At 40.8% G+C, this 18698-nt stretch overlaps 1 protein-coding gene across 2 annotated transcripts in view; it reads left to right on the plus strand.

The window, feature by feature from the left end:
- LOC109031015 (neuroligin-4, X-linked) overlaps positions 1-18698 on the plus strand; it is a 649145-nt gene that overhangs the window by 487598 nt on the left and 142849 nt on the right. For both annotated transcript variants that reach the window (XM_072298040.1, XM_072298041.1), the window contains one exon: positions 6402-6554. In XM_072298040.1, coding sequence (XP_072154141.1) covers positions 6402-6554 — 153 coding nt within the window. The remainder of the gene's footprint in view (positions 1-6401; positions 6555-18698) is intronic.

Consider the following 18698-nt stretch of genomic DNA (forward strand, 5'->3'; position numbering starts at 1 on the left):
AGGAAATTTCGAAATCCAAAAAATCCGTTTCCTGTTTTCTGTCTATTTTGTAGATAGTTTTGTTTCTATTTCAATCTGAAATTTCCAAGGAAAATATCCAAAACTTCTCTCCGAAGTAAGTCTATTTTTCTAGCAAATTTTGGCAGCGTTTGAATGTTCATACGGCGTTTCTTCATAGCACCGCAGTTTTGGCGAGACCCGGCCCTCCTACACTCCTGACGCTGGTCGTTTAATGGCGTGTGGGTCTTGAAAAAATTTGGTGACAAAAAGCTCTCTTAGAAACAGATTTGGCTCGGGTTATCGCTGAGGGGTGCTGAAACGAAAAAGGGTTGGCTTCGAAATGGGCATACATCATGTCCAGTAGCCTAGTAAGATCGAATAACTCTCCACTTTTGTGTCTCAATTCCTAAATTGAATCGTATTGTCTCCAAAAACAGCATCAAACATACTTTTTCAACAATGCTTGGATGTTCTAATCGCTTTTTTCATGCAGAAAAATAATTTTTATGTAAAAAGCTCTTGCAGCCTCTATTTTGGTAGCATAAGAAACTAAATTCGATGACCGATTTCTGGAAACATGGAACTCAATTACATCGTTTTAAAATCACCATTTTTATTTTCTTCAAAGAAAAAGCGTCGAATATTGGAACTAGGAATTTTTCGGAACGCACAATAGTAACAGAGCATCGCAAAATAAGAAGTAAAAAATCCATCCAAAAAATGACGATTTTTTTTCATTATATAAAATGGAAATTTGCAGAGTGATCAACGTATTTTTATAGCGATGGAAACTGTGGTCTTCTCAGTTATAGTACGAGTAACATACATTTGTTATCTTGAAAAGTCAATGAAAGATTATATAGACCATCCAGAGTCTTTAAATTGTAAGTGAAATATATTCTCGTCGTAATATGCACTGAAAAATGCTCTAGGTTATCTCTGAAAGCCATACTTTTGAGCAATGCCTGATTTCCGAGCTCAGAGGCCGGAATCACGGCTTCTGAATTCGAAACTAAACCCAGCGGACAGTAGATGAATGTCGTAACTCGTTATTTGCGGTTTTTAGACTGGTAGCTTACTTTTTTGTGATGTTCCCTAAAAATTGTTAATATCTAAGTGTCAGCAACAATAAAGGGTAATGAGAGATCTTACGTCATGAGCTCAGCCGATCTTCGAAATCATTATCCAGTTCTTCGTTATTTTCTTCTCCTGAAAACGATAAACTTACCTGAATCATCACATTCGTGTTGCATCAGTTTCTAGTTTCCACGGACACGACTTGATGCTTGGAAAATATTCAGACAGTAATCCTAGCCTGTGACTTTTGCAATGGCGTGCTGGTGACACGCGGTCATTTGTTTTCCACTGGTAGCTCGCATCTGCTGACTTCCAAGAATCCATCAGGTTGCTTTTTTCCGTCCTTTTTCGCGATGAAGGCAAAGCAACGAATGAGGTCCATGCTTGCGCTTGAAAGTTCAGTGGTACTTAATTAAGCTCAAAGTACAAAAACAAGACGAGAAGATAAAAAATTGGAGTCAGCGGAAAAAGAGTGAAACTTCTCAAAAAGCCGTGCCTGACTTTAAAGAAGCCGAGAGAATAGCCACACGTAGCGTTGGGAAGTTTCAACCGGAAATCCTGAAATTTCCGGCTGAAATCCATTGTGCTGAGTGCCTTCGTTGCTCAGTTTGGCAACCGGCAGAGCTTCTGCTTAAGGTTGCTTATCTTTTTCAGGCGGGTTCAAACGCAGCTCTGGCTGCAGAAACAATACCGCGCTCTGACGAAAACAAAAAAATCGAGGGCAGTGAATGGGGCGGTGGAACTGAGGTACTGGAATTCTTTTGTTACCAAAAAAATAGTCGTCATGCTTTCGAAGTTCCTTCCCTCTTGGCACGATTTTCTCAACATTGTCAGATTGCCGCAATTTTATTTATATTTTTAACTTACTTTCATATTCATGTTTCTGACCCGTAAAACCTGCGGTCAAGTACATTTATGGTTAAAAACGATTGTTATTCCAACAATCTTTTATTTCGTTCTATCTGGTTAATAATGACTCGTTTGTCCATAATTCAAACGGCACAAATGTATTTTATGCACGTGACTTAAAATTCTTATCAGAGAATAATAATATGTAGAAAATAATTTAATATTCCTCCGAACATTTCACGGCGAATTCTTCAAGAGAGCAATTTTTATGAAGTGCGGTCGATTATCGGAATTTAAGGATGCAACAACCCTGGTAAAAATTGGCAGTAGAATCTGTATTCCAAAATACCATAGACCTAAAGCCGGCTGTAAGATTTCCAATAGCTTCTGTAGCCCGCTGTACAATCGCTTTTAGCCTTTTATAACCGATGGCGACTAAGCAACAGCCAGACGATAAAGTTAATGCTGAACGTTACTAAATACGGATACTAGGACTTAGTTAGTTTTTGGACCACTGCTCTCTTTTTGTGCCGTAGTATCTTGATTTATTTTGCGAGGAATGTTCCGTACTTTTGAAGGTTGCTTGTCATTCTGAATATGTCGGAGCGCCTTCAATTTCTTATGACACTGTGCAATACCTTCGGTGTGAAATAGTTGCTTCAGACGCCGTGGCACGCTGCGGCGCGGCGGGTGGGCAGAGAGCGCGAAACGCGCAAACCTAACAGGGATACTTCACGCATTGCGCAATGCGTGAAGTATCCCTGTTAGGTTTGTAGGCGCCAGTACGTCGCCGCTCCGCTTTTTGTTAGGCTCTAATATTGAATCTTGCGGAGTCAGCGTTTTTCAACTCATGATTTTGAAATGTTTGCACACTCTGTATGGATATTTCTCATTTTAATTGATGAAAACAAATATGTTGAAATATTGAGGTAGTTCCGTATCTAACTTAATGATTTCCAAAGCACACGAATTTCTACACAATTTCTCATAGCCTTTTATATCCAATGGCGATATAGTGTAAAGCCCAGCGATAGGAACTATAGCAGTAGCGTGGCGTGAATTGCGATCTATCGATTGCTATGCCATTTAAACCTATGGTAAAGAATCGATTATTAAGGCGTTCGCTACGAACACCCTGTCTATCGATCCTTTTCCATAGGTTTAAATGGCATAACAATCGATAATCCTTTTCCATAGGTTTAAATGGCATAACAATCGATATATCGCAAAGCACGCCACGCCACTGAACTATAGCCCGACTGTATACTTTCAATCCCGTGTCTTCCGGTAATAATTTTTCCATGCTTCCTCTTTATGAAAAAATGTAGCCTTTTTTCCTGTAAGCGGTTAGAATATTTCTGAGCGAATGCCCTTTATAAAAGACCATTATGTTAACGCATGAATAATGCACTCCCAGATTTGTTTCGGTGGCTGTGTCGATTCATATAGTCTGCAGTGGCAGGTTAACCTTAAGTTTTAGAGCCAAGTCGTTATTGGCACTAACGAATATTTGGACTACATTTTGCAATTCGGAACTATAATTTCTGGTTTATCTGTAAAAACACGTTTGTGCATAAGGAAACTGATTGTGCATACGTTGTCTCTAAACTGAGCCAGAAATTATAGTTCGTAATTGCAAAATGTAGTCCATTTGTCGCTCAAAATCAACACAGACCAATGAAAGACACTCTACATCGGAATCTCGGTTATTATAAATCCATGGTTTGCAAGCACAATCAGGTAAATTAATGAAATCAACTTCTCGATAAAGTAGCTGCCAGTTTACAAAAGTAGCATTAAAAAAGCGTCATTTTAATGCAACTTTCAAAAAACAAAGCAGTTAACTTTCAGTTTACACACAAAAAATTTCGATCCTGCTCGTAGGCAGTCTGTGTACTGCCCTGAGTTCATTTTACCGAACTCCACCCTTTACCCCCAGAAGTGCCTATTGGTTGTCAATTGTAAGGTTCCCAGGCAGCATCCTTCAATATTTACCCTGACAAACAAAGGGTCCGGGTGGAAAAGCGCATTAGGATCCAAAATTCCAAACTGAGGGGAATCCCTTCCAGGGACGTTGTCATTTTGAGCATAATATATATGAAAGTTTTACATCCGTTTTATTGTGTTAAACTCGCTCCGCGAACTTTGAGTGAAAATAATCGAAAATTTTAAATATGAATGCGTCACCAATAATTCATTTTTCCCTACAAAAAAGTGATGCTAGGCTTTAAATTTGTCTCTCTTGTAGAACTTAGAAACTCCGAATATAAGGTGTTAAATGAAGTCGGTCCAGCGAGACGTTCTTGTAAAAATGAGATGGCATATTTCCAAATTGTACATTTCAAGTTTTTGATAATTTTAAGCCGTTAGTAATGTTGGGCATGTTTTAAAAAAGTAGTTTTCACCTTCATACAACATTTGTGTAACGCGCCCTCTTTGGGGCTGTTCAAATTTGAGTTTTTAATAACCCCTCCTCCTCTTAACGCACCCGTAACACAGGAATACACACTTCTCAATAGAAACGTGACGTTCGGCTCAATCCTTCAAATTGGACGTATTTCTACCAAACGGAACTATGTGCATTAAGACATGAGCCCTGAGACCCATAAGAATGTATGAATAACAGGGCTCACGTCATAATGCACATAGTTCCGTTTGACAGAAATACGTCCAATTAACATTTGTTGATGAATTGGATTGCATTTTGCGAAAATAAACCAGGAGCATTGCAATGTTGCTAAGATTTTGCAACTTCTTTTGTCTTGGAAGAAAGACCGGATTATCCATTAACAGTTTCTAGTTGACTCGCTAATAACTGTAAATTTAAGACAAGAATTACCATGTAAATTTCATATTTTTCCATGATTCCAGTAATTTTACTGAAGAGGATGAAGTTGCACAATTTTATCATCTGGTTCCTTTTTGCAAAATGCAATCGAATTATCGGGAATGAAAAATCTCCGACTCGCGTCGTTTTGTTTTATCTTAGAATTTTCGCTACGTTCCCGCTTAGCGTTACTCAGCGCAGTCCTGAACATCCCTTTCTTCCTGTGCACAAAGATTGGTAGAATATACGATTACTCCACACTGTATTTCACACAGCGTCAATTCAGAGTCAATTATGCCAGAAGAAAAGTAAACGTTACTACATACTGGTACTAGATACTATTCCTCTGGGAGAATCGACTTTGAATTGATAATTGATTTGTAAAATACAGCGTGAAGGAATGGTAAATTCTACCAATCTTTTTTGTCGATATAAGCATAGTGCGCCCTATACCCCCTCTTCCATATAGAACGTTAAATATTTAATGAACGGCCCCTTAGTGACATTTTTTCGAAATTATTGTAGCTATAAGCAATCCAAGGAAACCTGTGTCAAAGGACACACACAACACAGTGCGTTGCACATTGTACAGCACAGTGTGTTGGGGCACAACTATCCCTGAAAACAACCAAAATCAGGTTCATCCCCTGAGTGGTAATAGAAAGGGATGGACAGGAGGCGCGGGTCAGCCTAATCAAAATGTCAGGTTGTGATTCAATGAGCGGCAGGAAAACAGGAGAATTTGCACCGAACAGGGACTGCGGGATGAACAAAGATTTGCAGGGAGTTTCTCAGCCCTCAGCGAGGGCTTTTGTGGTGATAGCTGACAAGGAATTTAATCTCTGGCTCCTCAAGCTCTCCGTTATAAAACGTTGTCATATTGAACTCGGAATGAAATATTAATCGGAAGTTTATTGAGCTGTAAGTAAAAGGTTGAACGAGAGAAATAGGTATGGAATATTAACTCTCCTCAGAGACTAAATGTTGGGAATCGAGTTTAACAAATATTTTCATGTCCAAAATTCTTTTCTCGAGTAAAAATATTTGACAAGAAAGAACGTGCAGGTGCCTTAGTAGCATTGACTATTTTTGGACTTTGAAAATCCGTAACAAAATTGTCAAAATGAACGAGCCAGGAAAGACGGTTTTTTTATGTTTTGAATTGAAATTTAGTTTATGTAAATTTTAGGTCAAGAAATTTAAGGAAAGGAAATTGGTATCCAAATTTTGTAGTATTCTGAAAATTATTCATATTGATTCTACCTACAAAAATAACTGCAAAATACGGAACCCTAAGAACTAAAATTTGTGTTAAAATTTATCAAAATAAAGTACTTAAAATCTTGTCAAAGTGCAAGTATCAGTGTGCGTTTTTACGTAAAAAACACAATAATTATTTCCAAACTTGGATATTTAATCAAGTTTGAAAAGTTTTCACTCGTAAATTTCACATTTTTTTAACTCTCTTTTACGGTCATGCTACTAGTGGTTGAGGTTAAAATCACCCGTAACTTATTTGGTTCCAAATGTAAACTCGGTTCCTCTAAATCCAATCCAATTCCTTTGATACTACACAAATGTGAAACTGTTTTGATTTAAATGATCTCATTTCATGGTTTTCCGTAATGGTGACGTCATTTTGTTTCAGGCTCGGGAACGAACGAGGCGAAGTATCCGGTGATCGTTTGGATCCACGGCGAGTCGTATGATTGGAACTCAGGGAATCCGTATGACGGCCGAGTTTTGGCCGGATATGCGGATGTGGTGGTAGTTACCATCAATTATAGACTCGGAATTCTAGGTAAGTCACTTCCTCACTACTAAAGATAAATAGAAATAGAAATTGACTTATTCTCCCTTGCACATAGTATAGTTCTGTTTGATAGAACTACGTCCATTTGTAAATATATAGCAAAACTATCGCGCCAAACGACCGTCAATATTATCACCGTCAGCATTCGTATGGAATTGTGTTCTTTCATCATTGTCGATCACAGAATGTCCTGGTCCAGTTTAGAAGAGAGAACGTCGAACAAACCAATTACCTATTACTGAATCACAGAATTCGCCAAATCACTCATTATTCAAAGCTGTGCAAAACTGCGATGCAACTGTCGCTCCCTTTTACATAATCTGCATTATCAGAGGGAATCATCGACCAGATCTGCTTTTGTTTCGGTGTCGCCGATAACGAGCACCGTGACCTTTTAAAAATGCAATGGATACATCCCTGATTCAGAACGAACTTGATTTGTCGCTGAGAGCCATTTTAAAACAATTAATGCGCGACCAGTACGAAATGACCAGACATCGTTATTGTTTTAACAAATTAGCACGAAAAATGCACCCATTTATTTGTCGCATCATCAAACTGCATCTGTTTTTCACGCTACTATCGTGTATTAGGGGTTTTCGGAAGGTTCGGAATCCAAGTCATTTCGCCGCTCAAAACTGAGATTTATGATCGTATGTAGCACTGCTCTTCGTATGTAGCAGCAAAAAGCTGCGCCAATGATGCAGTAGCTATAAAAACGGAATCAGAATCCTCCTCAATCATTTCCCAATGTAAGGTTTAATAGCGAACATATTTTCTTTCTATAATTCTTTGTTTAAGCTCTAATATCCACAAATTGTATGCATCTATGCCATATGATGCTAACGAATCAGCACTCTTCTTCATTTAAACCCATATAAAATATCCTGATTTTATCGTAAAATCGGGCAACCTTGATTATATGTGAGTTTTGTAAGTCCTTCAGAGTGTCTACAAGTCCAGATAAAGTACTGATTCTTTAAGGACGGTCCGGAAGTACTGAAAAAGTGCGGAAGTTCGCGAGAATGTCCGGAATTTTTGTCATTTATGTCACAATTCGAGCGAGAAATTCAAATTGAAAATTTTCGCATTACGTCAATCAGAGGTACTGAAAAAGTACTGAATTTTTCTTATTAGGTGGTACTGAATTTCTTGGGAATGAACTGGAAAAGTACTGTAAAAGTACTGGTTTTTGGCCAGCCTGCTTTAGTAGACACCCTGCCCTCTAACTTTTCCTATAATCATTAATTTTAATTTTTTTCTCTCTAGTAGTAAATAAATGAAATTTGCAACAAATATAGCTCACTTTCGTACTTTTGATGAAGAGCTCTTTCAATCGAACCTGTGTTTACGCGGTGCCAATGTTGGTGCAACTGCCGATTTCGACCAGATATCGAGATTTCGAACGTCTCAAATTCAGAGTCGGAGAATCATCCCCTAATTCTGCCAGAAAGGGGATTATCCGAAGCCCGAGTCTGAGCCGAGGGTGGCGAATTTTATCCGGCGCCTCGCACCATGCGCGAAAGTTCACCAACTCGGAGCAACTTGTTCGGGGCGAAAATTAACTATTCTTAATGAGAAATTGACGGGGCATCTCCAGGATGAGGCGTTGGACGGGAGGCGGGGGATCGTTGGAGGAGGGGCGCGGGGCGGGGAGCACGAAGACATCCGCCACAGATTGAACCCGGGAACTTAAACGGGAATAAATTGGCTTAAACTGGCTATTCATTAGTTGGTAAGTTTGTTCGGCCGTTGTTCTAATGATTGAAGTAATCATCGTCCTACGACGTTGCCTTTTTTTTGTTTTTTTTTCTTTAAATAAAATGGTGGACTGCCTTTTGACCATGGCAAGGAAGAGAGCAGCAAATGCGATGCTGAGCGCTTATAATGGGTTAAAAATATAAAATAAAAAAAAAAACGAAAAATCGTATGATAGTGGAGATGTTGCATGTTTGAGGAATTTGCGATTTGACTGTTGATTCTTATGCAAAAGTTCCCGAGAAACACGATGGTGCCACTGATTTTCTCTGAAATCAACTCCCAAGCTCAAAAAAGCTCTCAAGTTGAGGTCAAAATGGAGGGAATATCCCACGCTATCCTGAGAGTCCCCCTCTACATCAAGACAAACTCTCCATGCAAAGATCGAGAGCAAATACATTGACGGGGTTGCCACTTTATTTAGGGACTCTAAAATTGAGGACACGGCAACACTGATAATATATTTGCTCCTTATCTTTGCATGGAGAGCTTGTCTTGATGTAAAGGTGGACTATCAAGATAGCGTGAGATATCCCCGCTATTCAGGCCTCACTTTGAGAGTTTCTTTTGAGCTTGGGAGTTGATTTCAGAGAAAACCGGTGGCACCATCGTGTTTCTCGCGAACTTTTACCTAAGAATCAAAAGTCAAATCGCAAATTCCTCACACATGCAACATCTCCATTCTAAATCAACTTACTTCGTCCGACTGATCTCAAACATAATCGCCTTCATCCGACTGAGTAGGCAAAATGCGTTCCCCGGAGATGAAATAGTGGTATCTGAAAATGCATTTAACTTCTCTCCTGAGCAGCAAATATTTTGACCTTTAAAAATACCATTCAACAAGCTCATGCACTGGATCCTTCTTAAAGATCCCAAGGCAGTTTGTAGCGGCTGCTTCCCCGATGAAGAATTTGACCCACTTTCGATCAAATCCGAGCGTATCCCACGACGGAGACTCCTGATTGGCTAATTCGGACCTCGGGATTCCGTCCTCGGAGTCAATTATTTCGCGCCGTTCGGGGGGGGGGGGGGGTGAGGTCGGGAACCGTAACAAGGCCATAAACCCAGGAAGGCTGTCGGGGCGGGGGTGGGCTACAGGGCAGCGTGCACATATTGCTAATGAGGTTGTTTAAGTGGTGTCGCGCGGAGTGTGGAGACGGGGGTGCGCGGGTCGCGAGGCGTGCGTTTTATGGGGTCCGCGGACAGTTTTATGGGCTTGTTTTTGACTCGGCCCAACCAGGCTGGAAAGAATATCAACGAGCGAGCCGCGCCCGCAGACCGCTTGGCGGCGCCACTGTCGTTGCCGTCCTTAGCACGGACGAATCGGCTTTAAAACCAAGTTTTTTTTGGTTATTTTGTATTTATTTCTCTTTAAAGGCCTAGATACACACGGCGATTAATCGCCGCGATTGAAAGACGAAAGCCTTGATTTTGAATGCCTTGGAGAGCCTTGATTTCGACATATCGACGTCAATGGATCGAAATCTAGGCTCTCCATTGGCTTTCGTCTTTCAATCGCGGCGATTAAAATGCCGTGTGTATCTAGGCCTGAATGAAGTGGAGGAAAGCCATACTCCTGTAGTAGTAAAATTTACTGGAAACTTTTTACTTCCTTATTCTGCCATGCTGAGGAAAAACGCCGTATGAACATTCGAGAGTTGCCAAATTTTCCTTGATAAAATATGGACTTTTAAAAAAATTTATCCATATTTTCCCTTAAAATTTTCAGGAATTTTAGATTAAATTGAGTACACACTCGTCTGAAAATTCTGGAAAGCGATGTTCATAATTTTCCCCAGAAATTTCGGTTTTTATCGAAAGAAATTTGGCAACGTCTGAAGGCTCAAACGGCATTCTTCCTTAGCACGCCAGCATTAGCTAATGAAGCTCGATCAAACCGGGCCACCAATATATCAAGGTCAAGTGCTGTGATTGGTCCAAGTCATTGACTAGGCCAATCACAACACCTGTCTTGGAAGATTTGATGACCCGATTTGATCGTGTGACATCAGCTTTTTTGGCATGTTATTGCTGACGTTTTGGAGGTTTTTCCAGATGTGTACATCCGTTTAAACTGTATTTTGTTTTATTTTCTCTTCTTCCCCTCAATATCAAGGAAATTTGGGAGGGGTGTTTACGTACGGTGCATGGTCTTAATGTACCCTTTTCATTTAATAACGGATTAATTGCGAGTGGTGTAAAACAAGTCAACGGAAGGTCAAGAGATGGTACATTTGTGCAAGGATTGTTGAACATCATTTTTACCATGTTACTCCCCACATTGTTGTCACTTTACTCCCAAAATGATCTTCGAAAATATTTCTTCATCTTATCATGCTTTACTTAACTAGACCAAATTGAAAAATGGAACGTGTCTTCAAGTTCAAACTGAAGTGTCTACATATTAACTGTGAAAACTACCCAAATGCAACTCTTAAAAAATTCCATGTTTTCTCTTTTACGCGCGAGGAAATGTTTGTGAAAAGTCTAAAGAATGATGTTAATTTGTTCTCTTTAAAAATAAATAAATGGGAGTGGATAATTTAAATGACCGTGAACAAGGCACGTGGTTTTGGAGTTTTATCTTCGATGTCTAAATTATTTTTGAAACTTTTAAGTATTTCTGCGCTGTTTTTAAAGTGATCTAGAAGGAGACGTCCGATTTACATATTTTACATAATTTTTCAAGAGTGTTTTAACGTCTGCTCAAATATTAAGTGTTAAAATCTACAGTAGATAAAAAAAGAGTTCATTAAAACTTTTTTCCCGAAATTCTCCTTAAAAAATGCCCGAAAAACATTTTCTATTATATGCCTATTCACCGTTTTTGAGACAGAATTGTCTTTTAAAAATTCACGAGATTTTTTTTTCACCTTGTTGCTAATAGAGTGTCCGTGGCAATTTTGAAACATGGTAATAGATTTACGCAGAAACGCCTTTAATCACTGCAAAAATAGCTTTGATTCCAAAATCAGCGTGACGCATTGTGGAACGAGTCAATAGGAGAGGTCGGACAAAATTTGGAAACTTTAAAAGCTTATAACTCCATTTATGTAAAACTTCGAGGTTCTGATAGGGGCTCCATTGGTTTCCTCGTGAAATTTTTATTTATAAGCACCCCTTGAAAAAAATGTGACGAAATTAACATCAAAATTTGCAGTTTTAGTCAAAAATTTCCCGTCCGACCTCTCAAATTGACTCGATCCACCACGTAACGATCCATTTCATTTCACCTAAATGAAGATTAAAACCAGGCTCGCCAAAAATCTGGCAGCCAAGCGTTCATGCATGTGTTCAAGAGTTAATGGTGTTGGGTTGGCCCCAACATCGGTGCACCCACTTAGAGCTTTCGTAATTCAAATTTATCGTCACCCCCATACCCACCCGCCCTCCCCATCCTCCCCAACCAACCACTCTTCCGGAGGCACTTCATGGAAATGCGGAGCCCGGGTATAACGAAAAACTCCTGTTAACACCTCTAATTTACCTCCTTCGTAATTAAATTTGCTCCTCCATTCGATCATTTCGTGAAAGGGGGAAATGAATTTAAATGAGTTTATGGTTTTCTTATGAAGTGGAAGTACAAGAAACCGGTCTGGCCGGAATCAACCCGCTAGGATAAGCTTTTTTAAGTTCAGAGCCCACGCTTGGCGTGCGATCAAGGGCTTTTAGTGACTGAGAGAACAGTGAAATTGATGTAAAATAGGATTTAATCTAACGGGAAAACTCTTAAAATACCAGGAAAATGGAGTAAAAAATATAAAAACACGGGGAGTATGATATTTTACCGTAATAATAAGCGGAAAACGAATTTTCTCCCTGTTTGAACCCTTTAAGCACCGATCACTATCAATGAATTTTATTTTTAAACACAAAGATGAAAAAAAAACGCAGGGAAACGAAAAGGCGCTTTTGAAACCCAAAAATAGTAAAAAACTAAATGATGGTACCTCACCCACATTCTGTTATAGTGTCGACCCTCAGACTAAAGGATGTAAATCTCTCAAACACGCTCAGTTGGCCCACATTTTGCATGAGGGAGTTGCCATTTTTGATTCATTTTAAAAACACTATCTGTCCTACTATAGCTTCCTTTTATAGATATGTGACTTTCTGGGGCAGCTAGAAATCGTAGTCTTATATCAAGTGTTATGAAGTCTTCTAAAGTGAAATTTCATCGAGGTATACCACTGGTTTGTTGAACGCAGCTAATTGGACTATATTTTGCAATAAAGAACTACTATTTCGGACTCTTTTTAGGAACAGCATAGCTACCGCAATAAATGTTATGCAAATAAGTGTTTTTATGAATTAGCCAGAAAAAGTAGTTCCCTGTTACAAAATGAAGTCCAAATTATCTGTCCTGCAGATCTTCTCTGAACATCAATAGCATCGCGTTCACCTCTAGCTTGTGCGTCACGAAAAAGGCAATACCTCAAGGTATTTCGAGCCGGGAAATGTTTCGACGGAACCGCGAGAAAAAGTCAGGAGGAACCGAGTCGCGCGAGACATCTCGAATTTTGCTCGGCTTCCGAGTAGAAAACCCAATTGTTCGGACAAAAACTTAAAACCGCGCGGCGGAGGCGGCGGCGGCGGCGGCGGCAACCAATCTCCTGATAGTAATCTCCTTGTGCATAGTTCTCCGCTCACTGCAATAAATACTTATTTCACGAGAGTGTTTTTACAGCCCTCCTTGCCAGACTTCGCGAATAATCCTCCGACTCTGACGGACTATCAACGGACCGAACCGGACGGATTAACATCACCCTAACTGACTTGGTTCTAATTCCTATTTGAGAACCTATTCTTCGTAAATTGAAGCGGAATACGAAGGCAAAGAAATGAGAAAAGAGAAGGAGTGATAGAGAAGTACGGAAATAGTACTGACTTTTTAAGGGCGGTCTGGAAATATTGAAAAAGTGCGGAATTTCGCACGAAGGTCCGGAATTTTTTCATTTTTTTGTCATTTATGTCACAATTTGAGTGGGAAATTCAAATTTTATAAATTTGCTGAATTTCGTCAATTGGAGATACTGTTAAAGTACTTAATTTTTCTGTTGAGAAAGTACTGAATTTCTCGGGAATGTTCTGAAAAAGTACCGAAAAAGTACTGTGAAAGTACTGATTTTTGGCCAGCCTGTTTTAGTAGACACCCGGATGGCGCTTGTGCGATACTTTGGTTGGAAGGTGATGATCCGTTCCCTGAGCTCTCCATTCGAACGACCGCGCAAAATCTGGCAACATCCGGAAGCGCATCTTTCAATTCCGCGGCATAACGCAAACGTGCTTGTCCCGTTTCGTCGGTTCATTTGTTTATCTAGCAATTCATTTTTCATCCGACATTATTCCGCTTTTCAAATTCGAGCAGAATGCTGTTGCCTTCAATTAATTTCCGTACGGTTCCATCGAACCGACTCGGGGCTCCGCTCAAGTTCCGTTCCCTGCCTTTGCGTCGAGTGTCGTTTTCAGTTAAGTGTCCGAGAAACGGATCTTCTGCGGGCCTTTCTGCTCCTTTACGACTTTAAAATTTAGCCATCCACGATATCAACGGTGCATTCGACGCACAGTGCGGTTTTTATTATAACCAGAAGGTTCTCACAGTGGCTAGATTGTCAGTCCCGTGGTTTTCTTCGGGCAAGAAGATCGGAATGTTTTAGTTACCTGAGCTACAACTGCACACTCTTATGCATCGTCAAAACGGCGAGATCCATGGAAAGACCGGTAAAACGCAGGCGGAAGCCTGAAACGAGGGGCTTTTCCGGGAACGATGTATTTAGGGATCAAGAGTTCTTCGAAAAACAAGGGCGAACAAGTTCACCGCGGAATCCAAAAGATAGCGCGCTCAACGCGGCTTCAAGTAGAGGGCACTTCAGTGCCTTCTTGAGAGTTTCCCTAAAAAACAGAGGAAATTGCCAGAGAACGTAGAACGTCTCTCCACAACCTTGTTTATTTTCCTTCTCTCTTTCTTCAGAATGTTTCCAAAACGGTGGAACAACGATAGTCCGGAACCTTTCTCCCCCCTGGTTCTCCAAGCACTTAGGTCGGCCGAAAAAAACGAGAGAGCTCAAACTTTTCACCGAACTCTCCACGTGGTGCTTAAAGGACAATGTTCGGACGAATAGTTCAAACTGTTGAGTTGTATCCGTTTAAATGGATATTGGATGTTTGTTAGAGTAAGTAAAGGCGAGGCTAACTGGCTGAGGCCTCAACTTGCACGGCATCTGTCCTTCGTGTCCCCCGGAGTTGGACTTAGGGACAGAGCCGGATTACGGGAATGGCCACATGGGCCGGCGGCAAATTTTGAAATTTTTTTAAATGTGGGTATAAAAAGGGGATCGGATTCAGAAAAAAAATTACAAACGAGAAAAGGCGACAAAATCTCTCATTTCCTGGGAGTAAAGTAATTTCTATTTTCGTCGTCTTTCGGTGATACAAGAGGCAGCACCTTTAATTAGTCGAGTTAAGAGAGAAATCAAACACGCAATTTGGCATGGAGCGACGCGGCGCAGACAGCAATGATGAAAAGGACTTGAGATGAAAGGGAGAAGCCCTCAGTGTGGCGGTCGGCATGTAACACATATTAGCGCCTACAAGCCTGAATGAATACTACAAGCATAGTTTGTTCTTGCATAATTTTTACGTTCATTTCTTACAAATGGAAGACCTTGTTCGCACGCTTAGAGATAGGTTTACGAAACTTAACTTTCGATCAAAGTTCCGTGAACTTTAGCTAGTAGTGTGGACAGGGCTTTTGCAAAAAATGTGTCCAACACGAGTAAACGCGTCTTGTGCACTCCTCCCCCTCCGGCACGTTCTTTTGATGGTTTTCAGAGATGTTTCAAAATGAATGTAACCTACGGTCTCCTCGCCCGCAACGCACGGTAGTGCTATATAGTCCGTAATCACGGCTCCTGGAGCCGGAGTTTTTTCTTCAAGTGATGCGGAAATCCCGAAAGTAAAAGCTTCGACCTTTGCCAAGATACCAAAGGAGTGTCTCTTGTGCCTGCATGATCCCCTCAGGGAAGTTCGGAGTGAAAAAAAGAATAGTGTGGCTGTGGACCTAGGTCTATTCTTCCATCTTGATAATACGTCATTTCTCAAACAAGGCACACAAGTCGATTCCATTCTGCTGCGTACCAAACGGCTTATCGCAGAACTTCGATTCGGTATGCCGCAGCGCGCGCGTTACGAAGTTTCCAACACCCGAGGCGCATACTTACAACATCTCCTCAAGGTGAAACACTCGCTAACCTGCACCCCTCCCTAACCTGCGCCCCTCGGCGCGGGGCTTAATCATAAGTTTGCCATTCATTAACCGGGTCGGGAAGCAGAGCGTCGCTTCCGTCAAAGGAGGCGCGTGTAATTTCTCATCCGAGCCCGGAGAAGAAAGAACTCCGGCGCGCGCTCGGATGAGGCAGTGACAACTGGGAATCTTTGCAATCCGCCGCTCATAATCATGTTAGTCTGGGACTTACGCTGCATTTAGTGTCTCGCCGGAGTGTGTGAGTGGCGGTGGCGAAGGGGGGGGGGGGGGGCGCCGTTTCTTACAGGCAGGCGGCTGGTTAGAGCGGAGCGCGTGGCAGAACTAATCTCTTTACCATCATCTGCAGGTCTCGCTCATCGTTCCTCCCGCACGCCTTCTTTTCTCCGCCAGTGAGAAATGCCCGCGCTGTTGTCGACTGAGACCGATAACCAGGCCAAAGAATGAGGGAATGGATCGGTTTCGATAGTGGTTCGATGTATCGTTTGGTTCAAAACATTATCACTGAAAAAAAAGTTCGGTCGAATGAATCAAAGTTCGGTGTTCCGTATCATCCCAACTATTTCGGTTCGTCAAACTGAACTTTAGGTTCGTCAAACTGAACTTTCGGTTCGACAAACTGAACTTTCGGTTCGTCAAACTGAACTTTCGGTTCGTCAAACTGAACTTTCCGTTCGTTAAACTGAACTTTCGGTTCGTGTGATTGAAATTCCGGTATGTGTAACTAAACTTGTGCTGGAAAGTGAACAGACGAACACAGTTCGATTATGTATTTTGAACGTTTGGTTACGCGAACCGAAAGTTCAGTTTGAAAAATCGAATATGATATGGAACACCGAAAGTTCGATTCACACGACCAAATTGTATTTTTCAGTGAGAACGTAACCTCACACAAAACTTTAAGGATTTAATTCGGAAAAGCTGAAAAACAGAAAATTCCTCACATGCACTTTTTCATTGCCATTTGGTACTTAAAAGAATTTAAACCTTCGGTTTGCTCGATTAAGGATAGTCCACAAAAGCCAAAGGGTGTACACTGAACTTTTAGGTTTGCAGACCCTAGGTCGTATCCTCCTTGTGAGAAAAATTAATGCCCAAAAATGCTCCCCTCTATATGAATGTGCGGTCAATGATAACGATGAAAAAAAGTTAGCCTTTGGGAAAGATTTTTAATGAAATTATCGAATGCGTTTGCTCATTGGTTTATGAATTATGTTAACTTGGCAACAGCTTATGTAAAACTTCAATGCAGTGATATGAGCATTTTCGTAAATACTGTGTCATCTGCAGTCCTTACCCAACCATGCGTTTGAACTCAAGCCGCATGAAATCTTTAAATAAGTATTTCCTCACATTTTTCCCAGAACAATTTTCACGGCTCCCCGATGCGCCGAATATATGTTGCGTTTTTCCAAGAATCTCAGCGTCCCATAAAGTTTTCCTCGTTCCGGATAATCAATAGTATTCGTGTATCCGCCGTGCTAAATTTATCGCATATGTTTCCTTTCCAATTTGTATCATCTATTTTAAGCTGGATGTAGCAAACTTATCACTGAAACTTCTACACATTCAGCAGGGTTCACCTGAAAATCAAAATACATACGCCCTCACGCGAGAGGCGGCGTTTTGGCCCACGCAGACGATCACAAACTAAAAATAGTTGGAGATTATTCTTTTACATATGGAAAGTATATATATTAGAATAGATGTTTTTAATAGCCTCTCAGTGCACGAGAAAACAAGATATACCAATGCAGCCACTTCGGAGTCGGAGGGCGCATAGCCAATGATTTGTTTGTGGTCAAGTAGTTCTACTCGAATATAGTTTTTATCCTTCATTTGATGATTTTCCAGTGGGCCGATCATTAAAATTTTTTGTTTGTCAGGCGAACACAGATGACGATTTATTGAAGCAATTAAATTTAAAAATTTAAGGTAAATTACTGATCTTTGACGTGAATACCCTGGTTGCTGATCGTCGTAAACTAACTAACTAACTAACTAACTAACAAACAGAGTTGACAATCGAAATGTTAAAATTTTTCAAAAATCAACATGAAACTTGAAACCATAATTCGAGGTGCTAAACGCTAAACGGAGATAAAAATATTTGCAATGAACAGAGTTTGCTTGAGTCCCAAGGCTTTCACAAAGTTCAATTAAATACAGCCAGTACCTGCAGGACCATTGAAAAAAGAAAAGTTTCCCGTCAAACGAAAAGAAATGTACGTAGACTCTATTATTTTCACGCCACACGTATTGGGGTTATGCCAATGTTATTGTTTGGATCCAATTTGATATAATGGAGAATCCCTATGATGGCGTCGCTATATACTAATAGCATATACAGAAAGCCACGAGATCATGAGCCATTGCGAATATGCACCATTTATTGTATCAATCGCACAGAAACAAGGCACAACTTCTGGAAAGAGCGCAGGACGCTCTAGGAAGGGCGCGCCCAAAAATTGGTGAGGATTGCTGAGTTCTGGAAAATTTCACCGGGAAAACCATTGCCGGCGTGAACTACCTTCAATACCGGGAGAAAAATTGAACCCGTTGATGCATCATTTAGAACGGCCATTCATTGCCCCCTCTCACCCTTATCGCACGCCCCCCCACCCCCATACCGCCCCTCACCGCCGCGACATCGCAACCACTCGTAATAGCACAAAATGATTCCCTTAAAGAGCACCCCATTTACAATATCAGGATTTATACCTATAACCCGCGGATGCAGACTACGTCTTCCGGGCGTTCCTTGTTTTAAGACGAGAGGGCTCCAGAGGGAAGGGCACTAAGATCGCGGTAAATTTAAATTATTTTTAGCGCGTAAATTATTCTTTGGTCTCTCGCTTGAGTGCTCCGTGCAGTTTTTGGTTAGCGTTGAAATAGTGCCCCGTCCGGAGATGTTGCCGGATTTCGTTCTTTGTCGTTCTTTTTCTTTCACTCGTGCGCTTTAGCACTCGTAAGTTCACGATTCAGACACAGTAGTTTCGGTCACTTAATCTGGAACCAGTGGCGTGGCGTGAATTGCGGTACATCGATTGATATGTAATTTAAACCTATGGTAAAGAATCGATTATTAAGGTGTTCGCCGCAAACACCCT

Source organism: Bemisia tabaci, chromosome 3 (genome assembly GCF_918797505.1).
Source record: "Bemisia tabaci chromosome 3, PGI_BMITA_v3".
Lineage (NCBI taxonomy): Eukaryota > Metazoa > Arthropoda > Insecta > Hemiptera > Aleyrodidae > Bemisia > Bemisia tabaci.